We start from the raw sequence: 13,622 nt of genomic DNA on the forward strand, positions 1-13,622 counted from the left end.
TGACAAGCATACATTTTCACTTGCAAGGCAGATCATTTATTATTCAGCAGACATATCACTGTGGGGAATGAGACCATATCATACTGGTATTAACACATCACTTTAATGTGTTGTAATATACTTAAGAATCCATCACAACGGGGATATCAGGGAAACTACCAGCTCCATGGGGTTTTTTCATTACCCACACATTGTATTTGCATTTGGTAAAGTTAGAATGATGTGCTGTTGCTAATTACTTCCTGGATTATGTCAGGCACAGATAACATTTAGCTGTTTTTATTTTGTAATGAACTCAATAGTCTCCTTTCTACCTAAGCTCAAATATAAAAACACAACACAGACAGGTTGGCAAAGTCAGAGACCTGCTTTGGTCCATCTAATGCATATGACAGAAGTAGTTAAGACAAATGATTGCTTCTAACATTTAAGGAAACGTAAATATCAGTGGATGCTTCATAAATTGCTATTGATGGTTTTGCTGGGTGCCAGTGACGGCAGGTTAATCACAGTCATTTTCCTGAGACAGAAGGCAGATACTGTACCTGATTACACATTTACAGCTGTATGAGGATACTAACATTAAAGGCTTAGAGTTTAGTATATACAATCTGAAATCCCTTTTTAATATTATTATTTGCATTACGTTATGTCACATACCACTTTTTTTGTTTTATCCAATTTGTTTCACATGCATGTGGGCGCAGCAAAGGCTGCCGGCCCGTTCTCTGTCGGCCATGTGAAATTTGGCATCGCTGGAAGTTGTTAGAGCTCAGGAGAGGTGATTATTTTTTCTTCAGTCCTTTAGCACAGTCAGGACCGTCAACTTGATCTTGGTTTCCTTTCAGAAAACGTAGGATCTTCTCAATTGTGGCCTCCTGGTATTCATGAGACCATCTGTTAAGAAAGGGTGGGAATTATATATACATCAGTCAGGGGCAGATGTCTCTAGTAAATAAAGATGTACAACTAGTGAGATGATTATGCGCTTGTTAATTATAGGTTAAAAAAATGAGATCACATTAAAAAGGAAACATCGGTTGTGGGCAGGTTTAACCCAATTACGAGAGATTTTTGTCTAATTAAATAATGTGCACACATCACACATCACTGAGGTTAGCAGTGAAATGTAATGTCCTAATTACCTACAAATGGAATTAGAAATATCATCTGGTTTTTCACCGTGTTCAGAGTGTACAACGACTCACTTGATGCCATTGAAGTTTAGAATTGATCTCATGTCCTCTGGCAGAGACATGGGGTCAGGCCACGTAAAATTATCAGTGACAGGAACGATGTTCTTCTTCCCGGCCAAGGCTGTGACGATCTCCTGAAAGAATATAATTATACATCAATAAAACACAAAGATGTCAAACATAAAGATTCACTTTTTGTCCCAAATTGTAATAAATCTAGCTTGTGTTTTCACATCCCAGACATGAGGAAAACATACCTAAAATGTAATAACCAGAACATATTATAGGAAAAACACAATTAAAAGCTTCACTGATATTGAAGCTGTCATACAGACGGTGCACAGAGATGCTTCAGAGGAAAAATAAACCAACATCAGTAACTTAAAAACCCACATACACAAAAAATACCACTTATAGAGATTATGGTTTTTACATTTGATCTGTCCTTAATTCATCTATCATTTGATTTTTTTATTAAAAGTTTTTTTAATCTACTGAAATGTATAACGTAGTAAACCTTCCTGAGGTAATGTCTAGACGAGCATATGTAGCAGTAAAATACATTTTCTAAATTCCACCATAAACGACATCTTTTCATTAAACTAAAATGGTCCTTCCACATCTTATGCTTTTCAGATGAATACTGCAACTGATTAAACTAAGCAGTGACTTCTCTAACTTCTACTACTTGTTAAAGGGGAAAAAAATCTTTGCTAAAAGGTAAAAAAGTCAACATACTTTGTACTTACAATACTAGTTTGTTGCCCCAAAAAACACCTACAAGTTATCTTTTAATGTACAAAGTTCTTTCAAAAGTACTATAAGGTCAGTTCTGAGACAACTACCTTCTCTGAGCATTCATACTAAAGACACAACTCAGTATATTCACTAAGATATGATGTAATAATATCTGCTATGCTGTTATTTTGCCTACTTTCTCTTCACTGAAAAGGTAAAAATCTCACAAAATGACAAATTTAATGAGCTTTCCGTATTGAGGATTCATCACCAGATAAACCATGTTACTCATTACAAACAAAAATGTCTAGAACTACATAGAAGTGTGACAAGTTTGCAGAAGACACACTTTCTAACACTATGATCCAATGTACAGGGTGGGGAAGCAAAAAATTTACAATGAACATTTAGTTGTTTTTTCTCAGCAGGCACTACGTCAATTGTTTTGAAACCAAACATATATTGATGTCATAATCATACCTAACACTATTATCCATACCTTTTCAGAAACTTTTGCCCATATGAGTAATCAGGAAAGCAAACGTCAAAGAGTGTGTGATTTGCTGAATGCACTCGTCACACCAAAGGAGATTTCAAAAATAGTTGGAGTGTCCATAAAGACTGTTTATAATGTAAAGAAGAGAATGACTATGAGCAAAACTATTACGAGAAAGTCTGGAAGATACTATTAAAGAAGAATGGGAGAAGTTGTCACCCGAATATTTGAGGAACACTTGCGCAAGTTTCAGGAAGCGTGTGAAGGCAGTTATTGAGAAAGGAGGAGGACACATAGAATAAATACATTTTCTATTATGTAAATTTTCTTGTGGCAAATAAATTATCATGACTTTCAATAAACTAATTGGTCATACACTGTCTTTCAATCCCTGCCTCAAAATATTGTAAATTTTGCTTCCCCACCCTGTAGCATCTGCCATATTCCTTACTTTTAAAACCTAAATGCAAAAACCTTGCTATTTGGATGTACAATTATGTCTGAATGAGTGGAAGTTTGAAGTAAAATGAGCCAATATGCATCCTAACCCTGAAGTTCTGACCTTATGCACCCAGTCCTTCATGGCAGTGTCTCCCATACACTTGTCCAATGCGTTGGCAGACAGGACCAGGATGAAGTTCCGGGCCCGTTGAACACTCTGAATCAGTTTGTCCTCAAATTTGCCGGCCTCCAGCTTCTCTACATCTATGAAAACACTGTACCCTCGAACCTGGAGGTGCACCTTCAGGAGGCTAAGGGTAAAAAAAAAAATGTAAACACTGACCTTTAGTATTCAAAGAGGAGGAAAAAACACAAGTAGAGTAAATAAAATCACTTTTTTACCCTGGACTTCCACAAATCAGCATATTTCATTCATTCATTTCATCATTTCAGCACATTCCCTAGAAATTTCATCAAAATCCTTCCATAACTTTTTGAGTTATGTGCTGCCCTTTACCATTAGTGCTATTGTAGTTTTTTTTTTGTTTGTTTTTTTCTTAACATTGTTGGTATGTAATTATTGCTGTTCTTTACCACTTTTGGCATTGCAGTTTTTTTGTCTTTACCATTGTTGGTATGTAATCATCATGTAAATTGACGGTTAACTGTTACCTGTGGTAACACCACCAGGAATGTACTTTGTTTCTATTTTTTTTTACACACAGTTTGGTTATGCAATGTAAATACTGTCAAATGAGTTTATTACCTCCGCCAAGGAGGTTATGTTTTTGCCAGGGTTTGTTTGTCTGTCTGTTTGTCTGTCTGTCTGTTAGTGTGCAACATAACTCAAAAAGTTATGGACAGATTTGGATGAAATTTTCAGGGTTTGTTGGAAATGGGATAAGGAAGAAATGATTAAATTTTGGTGGTGATCGGGGGTGGGGGGGCCCACGGGGGGGGCCACTGATCAGCCTTGGCGGAGGTCTGCGCTCTCCGAGTGCTTCTAGTTCTAATTTGGTATAGGCCTATTTTGTTCCATTTTGCTCATTGCTCTGGCTTGAAGTCGAAGGATAGGAGTGAGTATTTAAAACGTTATGTTCAGTTATTTGAATGAGAATGGGGGTGGGATTAAATAAGTTTTTCTTCTTCCCACTCCTTTTCGAGTATAAATGAATGATTTTTTGGGGGGGGAATTTTGAATTTGCTTGTATACTATAAATGCTCAAAATAAACAAACAAATGAAATGAATGAATGAAAAATGAAATGAAGTTATCTTGCTAACAGACAAACAAACCAACAGACAAACCCAGATGAAAACATAACCTCCATATAACGCTGTGCAATGTTCAGCCAGTTTTACTACAATATAATGTGCCATAATCTGTTTATATTCCAGTCATTTCTCCTCCTCTATGTTTATTTATTTATTGTTATGACTACCTCCACTTTGCTTTTGTTGCTTCTGTCTTAAATGTGTGTTTTTCTATTTTAAATGTGTGTGGTTCTTTTTAAAATTGTCTGCTTCACTGCCAGTCTCTTCATGTAACCTGTTGAAAGACAATAAAGGATCTTGAATCTTGAATCTCGACCTGGCCAGCTGGGATCCGGTCGTCCGCCTGTAGCTGATGAACACGTCAGGTCCTGCAGGCTGGGCGTCTGTGTGGCACGGCTTTAGCGGTTTGCGACTTGTAGCCAGTATCTTGGCCCTGTGGACTCCGTTGAGGATGAGGCAGTCACGCTCCAGCTGCTGGTCAGTCAGGTGCTGGACGTTGTAGCGATCCACACCTGACTGCACCAAGCCATAGGTGTACTGGCGGAAACAAGGGTCCACCTCTGCTAACCAGTCGCCCATATTGTTCGGGTCACATGTGGAGTAGTTGGCGTATGTTTTCAACACACGCAGGTCTCTCAGGAACCTGAAGGATGAGAGAAAACAATGATATTCTTAAAATGAATGACTTTACTTTTATCCTCAAGTGGACAGGGTTTTAACACTTACCTCTTGCGGGTGAGACCTGCAGTCATGCCCAGATCATGGATCAGATCCTGGTCTGTGATGTTCAGCAGGAGGTCTCCATCCACCTGGAGCTCCTGTGATATGATATAAATCAGGGTTATTATAATTCATGAAAACTAACACAAGCAGTAACTGAAATTAAAATAATGTCTAGCAAAATGAAAATAAAAACTACAATGGCTTTGGAAATCAGATTAGATGTCCTACTTGTTTCAGCTTCTATAAACAGGGGGTCCACAGGTACTCACAAAGTCTTAAAAAGTCTCAGATTTGACTGTCCTAAATTTAGCTCTTAACTACCTAATTTTCTCTAGGAAATCCTTAAAATTGATCATTGATCCTTAAATATGACTCTCAAAGGTCTTAAAAATTTCATAGACACAATAAATGGCATTGCTATATTTTGCTTCGTAAATTTTTGCAAAGAATTTGTAATTAGTGCTTAGCATTTTAGCATAACAGTGATCATACTGAGTGGAGCATCCAATAATCATTGATCATTTTGATTTTGCACTTTTTTGCTCTTGTGTGCTTTTGTACTTTGCTGCTGTAAACCTGGAATTTCCTCTAATGGGACTAATAAAAGCATATTTTATCTTATCTTATCTTATCTTATCTGGTATGAGCCTTAGCAGCTTGAACATTAGCAGCAGAAACTTAAGTCATGAAGAAATGTCAGCTGGTTTATAACATGGTTAAGACTGGTTCAAGGCTGTTATTTTTGTGAATGTAAGGCAGGGGTGTCAAACTCATTTTAGTTCAGTTCCACATTCAGCCCAATTTGATCTCAAGTAGGCCGAACCAGTAAAATAATAACAGTGAAAAAAGTAAAATTATATTATGATCAGGTTTACATCTACAAAGTTTCCATAAAAATCTGAAAATACCACGAACAACTTGAATTGTCTTAAGAAATACAAGTGCAATTTTAATAATATTCTGCCTCAGTTTGTCAGTTTCTCATTTACACATATGCATTACAATCGCACAAAACATTTAGTAACAGGCAGAATATTGGTAAAATTGCATTTACATTTCTTAAGACATTTCTGTTTGTTCATATTTGTTCAGATTAGGCACATTTTTTGTAAAAGTACAGTTTGGTAATGTAAACATTTTCATGTAATTTTACACTTTTACACCACTAAAACAAAGAGAAAATGTGGGGTTGTCATTATTTATAGGTTATCATGATAGTATTTTACTGGTCTGAGAAACTTGAAATCTAATTGGACTGTATGTGTCTGTATGTGGAACTTGAATTCAAATCATTTTGACACCACTGATTGTTAATATCTTCAGTGTAATTTTTGCATTTCACAAATTCATCCCGCGGGCCGGATTGAACCCTTTGGTGGGCCGGATTTGGCCCCTGGGCCACATGTTTGACACCTGTGATGTAAGGTCTTAAATTTGACCAAAGACACCATGAAAAATGTCTTTAATGGTCATTCATTTGGCGTCTGTTGGTGAGTGCAGAACACTGTACAGAATATTACACACCTGGAAACGATCGCAATATGCACTGAAGCCAACCTGCTGCAGCCAGGTCTGCACCTCACAGGTTTTCCAGTTCGGGACACATGACAGGATGCGCTTTGGCACTTCCTCTCCCATCATGCCTAGCGCTCGCTTGGCAAGAGCACAAGCTGTACCATTACTGGAGTACATGACGATTCTTTTGAGGCTCTGCACTGCTCCAATCTCTTGAAATATCTGGGAAAGGAGGACAAATTATACTTAATCACAGCAAAGAAACAGGAAGCATCAAAAACTGCTCAGTGGACAGTGACTGTACCCGGGTGTTGCGTTGACGGGACTTAATGCTGGTCTCCACACAAAGATAAAAAGCTGCGATACACTTTCCCTCCAGTCTTGTGCCATCCAGCAGCGGCAACAGGTGTTGCAGATCAGACGCCGTCTTCCCCTGCATACAGTCTGCACTGTCCAGTAAACTGCGGGCAAAGTCATCCGGATCCAAAGACGCGATGAACGGTTCTACTAATTCTAAAGTCCCAGATTTCACCACCTCTTTCTCAATTTCTCTGTTTGCAGCTAACACAGTTACAGCCAGGCATGCATGGAAGCGTATGAGTTCATCCTCTTTGGAAAAAGCGAGAGGGAAAAGCCATTCAGCTGCCTGTTTCTCTATCATCCATCGCTGGCATCGGTGGCCCCCGTACATGGCACAGTTCGCCAGGGCCACGGCGCAGTGACGCAGCACAGTGGGATCTGTACCACGGCACCAGAAGAGGAGGGCATCCAGGGCCCCGTTGGAGATGAGGTGGACGGACGTCTCCTCGGTGTGTTTGAACATGTGCTCCAGGATGCCAGACACACTACGGGCCAGCTGAGCGTCCTCCTGCTGTCGCGTCAGGTTCAGGATGACCCCCAGACCCATCCGAGCCACGTAATCTCTGCAAATAAGACATATATTAACAAAACCAAATACAAGAATAGTCCAACAGGCAGACAAACATCTATACCAGGGGTGTCAAATTCATTTTAGTTCAGGGGCCACATTCAGCTAAATTTGATCTGAAGTGGGCAGAACCAGTAAAATAATAACATAATAATATATAACTAATGTCAACTCCAAACTTTTATCTATGTTTAAGAGCGAAAAAAGTAAATTTACATTATGAAAAGGTTTACATCTACAAACTATCCTTTCAAACAATGTGAATAACATGAACAAACTGAAAAAAAAAATGTAATTTTAACAATATTCTGCCTCAGTTTATCATTTTACATATGTACATTATGACGTACAAATCACAGTGGATCTACAAATACACAAAACATTTAAAATGACACACAGAATATTGTTAAATTTGTAATTACTTCTCTTAAGACATTTCAGGTTGTTCATATTTGTTCAGGTTAGTCACATTTTTTGCGAAATTATTCTTTGTTTTAGTCTAAATATATGAAAATATTTACGTTTACAATGAGAAAAATTTGGAGTTGTCATTATTTATGTTATTATGATAGTATTTTACTGGTCCTGCCCACTTGAGATTGAACTGGTCTGAATGTGGAACCTGGAGTAAAATGATTCTTAATATCTTGGTGTAATTTTTGCATTTCACAAATTCATCCCAAGGACCGGACTGGACCCTTTGGTGGGCCGGATTTGGCCCCCAGCCCGCATGTTTGACACCCGTAGTCTATACTGTCATGCTGCATAATTACATTTATGAAAAGATTTTTTTTTTTTTTACTTAATTGATGATTTTTTTTGGCTTAATTCAAGATTTTTTGCTAAATTTGAGATTTTTTTTGGCTTAATTCAAGATTTTTTTTTACTTAATTGAAGTTTGGTGGTTTTTTGCCTTAATTCAAGATTTTTTCCTTAATTCAAGCTAAATTTTTTTTTGCTTAATTCAATTCAAGACTGTGGAATTTTTGCACTTGGCAAAAACATCCCACACTCTCAAAAATAGAGGTACCAGCTTGTACTTAAAAGGGTACAAATGCTTGTCGCTGGGGGTGTACTTTTTTCAGAGACATTTCTGTACCCTTTTGAAATGGTCCATTTTTTGTATCTTAAGTACTTTACATGGAAAGAAAACTCTCATATAGTTGATAATGCCATGATGTTTAAAGTTTGAACCGGTGGCCTAATTGAGAAAAAAAAAAAAAAAAATGGTATAGGCAAGCTATGACATCAAGACATGGAGGTGTGAATGAAAACTTGATAAAACTGAGATTATAGCAATAATCAGAGGTTCTAATAAGATAAATAAATTATTAGGCTATTATCATTGAGTTAATTGGCCTATTAAATTAAAACACACATTATTATTAAATATAATATAGAGTAATTACGATATATAATAAATAATGCACAAGCCTACAGTTTGAACTATAATTAGTCCTACTGTTCAGTTCTGCTAGCCTATAGCCTATTCTCATGGTCTACACACATTTTTTAATGCTGCAGTGTACCTTATAGTACAAATATGTGCTTTACATAACTTTGGACCCTTTTTCATAGTCTAAAGGTGCAATTCTAGCCTCCTAAAGACCAATATTGTGCTTTTGAGAGAACATTCTTAAAAATATGCTTATGAGTACATAAATGTTCTGATCTCCTCCCTCTATTTCTGAGAGTGCAGGGGCCGAACTGGACCCTTTGGTGGGCTACATTTGGCCCCCGGGCCACATGTTTGACACTCCTGTTGTTGATGTAAACCTTTTCATTGTTTAATTTGACTTTTTTCACTGTAAAATACAGAGAAAAGTTTGGAGTTGACATTACTTATATATTATTATGTGATTATTTTACTGGTTCACTTCAGATCCAATTTAGCTGAATGTGGCCCCTGAACTAACATGAGTTAGACCCCCCTGCTGTACCTGTTCTCAGAGATGAGTATCTGCTCCAGTAGTTTTGCAGACTCATAGGTGATGTCCACAGCAGGAGTCTGTTGGAGCTGCAGCAGCTGCTCCAGGCCTCCATCCAGCCGGATCCTGTTGCAGATCTCCTCGGCCACCTGACGCCCCACTGTGGGCAGAACCCAGGCCTCTTCCACCAGCTGATAGATCTCAGCGATGGCCCTGCGGGTCTCATCTGATCCAGAAGTATCCTTGGACGTCTTCAGCGTCCTGATGGCGCTGCGCAGGGCGGGCAGAGAGGTGTCCAGAACCGCCTGCACATCGGCGTTGATCCCCGGAGAGACCGCTCTGGGGTCGGAGGATCCGCTCCTCCTGCTCTGGAGCCGGCTGACATAATCTGGAACTGTGAGTCTGTCGGAACTGAACATGATGGAGAATTGTCGATAGATCCACGACAGGAAGAGAGTCAGCGATAACAGCATCTACCGGAAGAAAGAGTGTCAGTGGTTGTGGTTGTGGTTGTTGTAGAGGCATAAGCCGGAAGATGAGGTGGATGTGAGTGTTTACAAGGCCTTTAATCCGTCACAGTGGACTGGGTCCGTGTGCGTCCTGCTAGGCCTCTGTGGTAAATCAGAAATGACAGCTTTCAGTGACAACAGAATTGCATCACCTCTCTTGATGTCATCCACTAGTGCATCCTGAGTGCGTATTTGCGCACTGGACACTTTGGCTGTTCCATCCAACAGACGCATTCACACCTGGACTGGCTCTGTTTGGACACTTTCACATCCACAAACAGAGGAAAACTGACAGCCTGGAAATCAAACACTTGTTTCTGGGAGGAGAAAGTAGCTGACAGTCTTCTGCGTCTGCGTCTTCATTTGCATCCTGTGTGCTTTCCAGACAAAGACGGGCCTGTTGTCTTCATGCACTTTTCACCTACTACACCATCCGACGCGCTTTATTTCCTGCAGAAAAATCACCCCGCCGTCCAATGGCATCCCCTTGAGCTACCGCATCCATCCGCCGCAGAATGCCTGGGTCCACCGGTCAGATGTGCGCCGCCCACCAGCTGAGGAATCTGCCGGTGATGAAGAGGACAAGAAGCCCCTGTCCTCCCCCTTTCCTCCCCCTCCCCCCTGCATCACCACTGCCGCTCAGACCACGCTCATCTCGGCTGTAAACAAAGCCGGGGCCCCCTACTGGAGAAGAGAGGAAACACCTCTTTGTTCTGTGAGGAATGTTTCTCCAGCCTGAATAATAATAAAATAACACATACTTTATACAAAAACATCCAAAAGGGAACTAATACTAAGTAAAAGTATTCTGTGACTGCATTAAAGAAGCATTCAGTGGATTTTAATAACATGCCTACATGAGTTTTATAAAGTAATTCAATTATTTTTATATGATACACAAAACTGATCCATGGATTTCATTGTAACTGCTCATTCCTGTCTGTGTGTATTGGGAGAAAAATAAATTATTATCAGTGTAAATGAATGATAAAACAAGTGATTCTAGGTGAAAGAACACACAAGTTCATCAGAAATGTATTAGTACTACTGTACTACTATTCTGCTGTTAGGACGCTGGACAAGACAAGTAGAAAAAAAAAAAAGGAGTGTGAGATACTCCCTGGTAAAATGTCCAAATAAAAGAGGATACACAAGCAATGGTGTCAGAAAAATGGGCAATGATGACTGGGAGTACAGTTGGTGTCGGCTGCTGCCTTATCAGTACAGACAGCTGCCTGTCAGCCAGCTGAGCCCATAAAAGAAAAAAAAAAAAGAAGAGAAAAGAAATGTATTAGTGTGTGTGTGTGTGTGTGTGTGTGTGTGTGTGTGTGTGTGTGTGTGTGTGTGTGTGTGTGTGTGTGTGTGTGTGTGTTAGATGTTTTTCTGTAAGGGGTTATTCAGCGACCCACACATGCAGTTTTATTTTTCACAAGTCATAGCCTATTTAAGATAACAACTGTGGTTCTGATACATAGTTACATATGTTTTCTGAGGTTATTAAATGAGGTTACTTAAATAATTTGTAATAATGAAAATATGCAGTTCTAATTTCATGCTTTAAAATGAAAATCTTTAATAGTATTAAAGTAACAGTGTTAAAGATTTCTGTTTGTTCTCTTTGGTGGCCCCTGTTGGTGATAACTGGTAACGGCAGGGTTGTTTTTGAGCAACCCTGCAATAAATATCAGACATTCTATGACATTGTTCTTCGTCTTCTTCTTCATATTCACCATCTTCTTCATCTTCATGATCTCTCTTCATTCTCCTTATGAATGAATGAATGAATGAATGAATCATATTCATCATCACCATCACCATTTTTACCTTCACCATCATTATCATCATCATCAACTTATTCCTCTTCTTCCTCATCTTCATCCTCATATTGGTTGGATCCTGTTACCTCTCCCCCATAGCAATTACAGTGACTGTGAAGATTGCGGTATTTTTCAAATATTCCATCTTTGTGTTTGCACATGAGAACATCATATCCCATCAGTCACCCAGAAACCCCAGCTGGAGTATTCCATCTTCAACATCTTATCCTGGTTTCTGACTCTTGTGGCTCATTGCACAGGCACTAAATGACACAACAGAAATACAAACATGGCAGCAATGAAAGCATGTCACTTCTGGAGAGACTGAAACAGTTTTACCTTTTGATTATGAATATTTAAATATACTTGACATACATTAGATAGAAAAAACTACCGGAAAGCTGAACATTTGAAGTCCATAGTGAAACAGCCAACTGCACATTATTTGCACGTATGCAAACTTGACACATTCAGCCTTCTAGTGCTTGTTCCATCTATTATCATAAGTATATTATTGTTTTCATTACTGTAGATTTTTCTGTTTTAACCCTTTCACGCATTAATTATGAGAACCTTAGTTAAGATTTTTTTATTGAGTGTTTTTATTCCTCCATAGTCATGAAAAAAACAATGTGATCAAGTTGTTTTTTTTCATGGAGTTACAAAAATGTCCATGCATTTAATTTTTGAAGTAAAGAAATGTGTTAAAAACCCAATATCAGAAATTGATATTAAAACAATGAAATAAAATCTGATGTTTTCTCACATTTTAACATATTCTAATGCTAATTATTATTACTCTTTTCATGGAGATAATATGCAAAAAAAAAAAAAAATTACGTTTTTTTCTAACAAACAACAATTGATTTACACTGAAACATGTTACTGCAGATCAGGTTTATCAAGAACAGCAAAGTTACAGTTATGGTATGAATTACAGTGTATGGGATGATCCATAAGGGTCCACTGTGTTAGCTGATATGGAACTAAAACAACAAAACCCATGAATATACAAGAGAACAGCTGTAGAATAATTGTCCACTGTAGTGACCATTATGCTTGAAAGGGTTAATGTAATTTCATCGCACAATTGTGTAATGACAATAAACCCTGTTCTATTCTATTCTATTCTATTCTATTCTATTCTATTCTATTCTATTCTATTCTATTCTATTCTATTCTATTCTATTCTATTCCAAACACTATAAGATCAAAGCCAAGATATGTGGGATGTGCATGTCAGTACAGTCTATGTTTCCCATAGAGTTAGATTTTATCTGTGGTGGTGAGTCCACTCTGTCAGACGTTCAAGTGTTTATTTAATCCACTTCAAGTCCAGCGCTGATATAATCTTCAACTCATTTTGACTGTAGACAGTGACTTAATAGACACATGTTCAAATGAAAATCTTCAGACTAATTTGCTCCTCCCTGCTGAACAACGTCTCTCACCCCACTCATGACACTCTGAGGTCAGTGGGAGGCTCCTTCAGTGACAGACTGCTTCAGCCTGAGTGTGTGAAGGAGTAGTACCGCAGGTCTGTTCTTCCTGCTGCGGTCAGACTTTACAACCAGTGACATCATACACCCAGACACACAACTGCCCTTTTGTTTATGCAGTCGTTTCATACAATGTGCAATTACTATTATTATTGTTGTTGTTGTTGTTAAATTATTGTTATTATTATTAAGTATATGGCCCTCAGCAAGGTGCAAGACTTGTAATACTCCATGCTTTGCTCTTTAACAAATATTTTCAGTTTATTATTGTTTATACTGAGTGTTACTTTATATAGTCTTGTATATATGCATTATTTATACCTTTTATATTTAGAATCTCTTTGAATTAATGTTCCTATGCTGCTGCAACACTGCATATTTAACCCACTGAGGGTCGAAAAAGAATTATCTCATCTGATCTCATCTTAAAGAAACATAACAGAGGGTTCTTCAGCTGGTTATGATTGTTTTACTGCACATTAGACACACATCCTTCTGAAGAAATGAGAAGGTTTGTATACATTTTCACATTTTTTATTCATGATATTCACAATTGGA

At 38.2% G+C, this 13,622-nt stretch overlaps 1 protein-coding gene across 1 annotated transcript; it reads right to left on the reverse strand.

The window, feature by feature from the left end:
* Positions 1 to 13: 13 nt before the first annotated feature.
* Positions 14 to 10,361, reverse strand: sarm1 (sterile alpha and TIR motif containing 1). Its single transcript, XM_030152200.1, has 8 exons — positions 9,252 to 10,361; positions 6,688 to 7,306; positions 6,393 to 6,605; positions 4,872 to 4,963; positions 4,462 to 4,788; positions 2,993 to 3,182; positions 1,209 to 1,330; positions 14 to 897 (listed from the first exon to the last, which is right to left on the reverse strand). The coding sequence occupies exons 1-8, from the start codon at positions 9,710 to 9,712 to the stop codon at positions 786 to 788; spliced, it is 2,136 nt and encodes a 711-aa protein (XP_030008060.1). The 5' UTR covers positions 9,713 to 10,361; the 3' UTR covers positions 14 to 785.
* Positions 10,362 to 13,622: the final 3,261 nt, after the last annotated feature.

This window comes from Sphaeramia orbicularis, chromosome 13, assembly GCF_902148855.1.
Source record: "Sphaeramia orbicularis chromosome 13, fSphaOr1.1, whole genome shotgun sequence".
NCBI lineage: Eukaryota > Metazoa > Chordata > Actinopteri > Kurtiformes > Apogonidae > Sphaeramia > Sphaeramia orbicularis.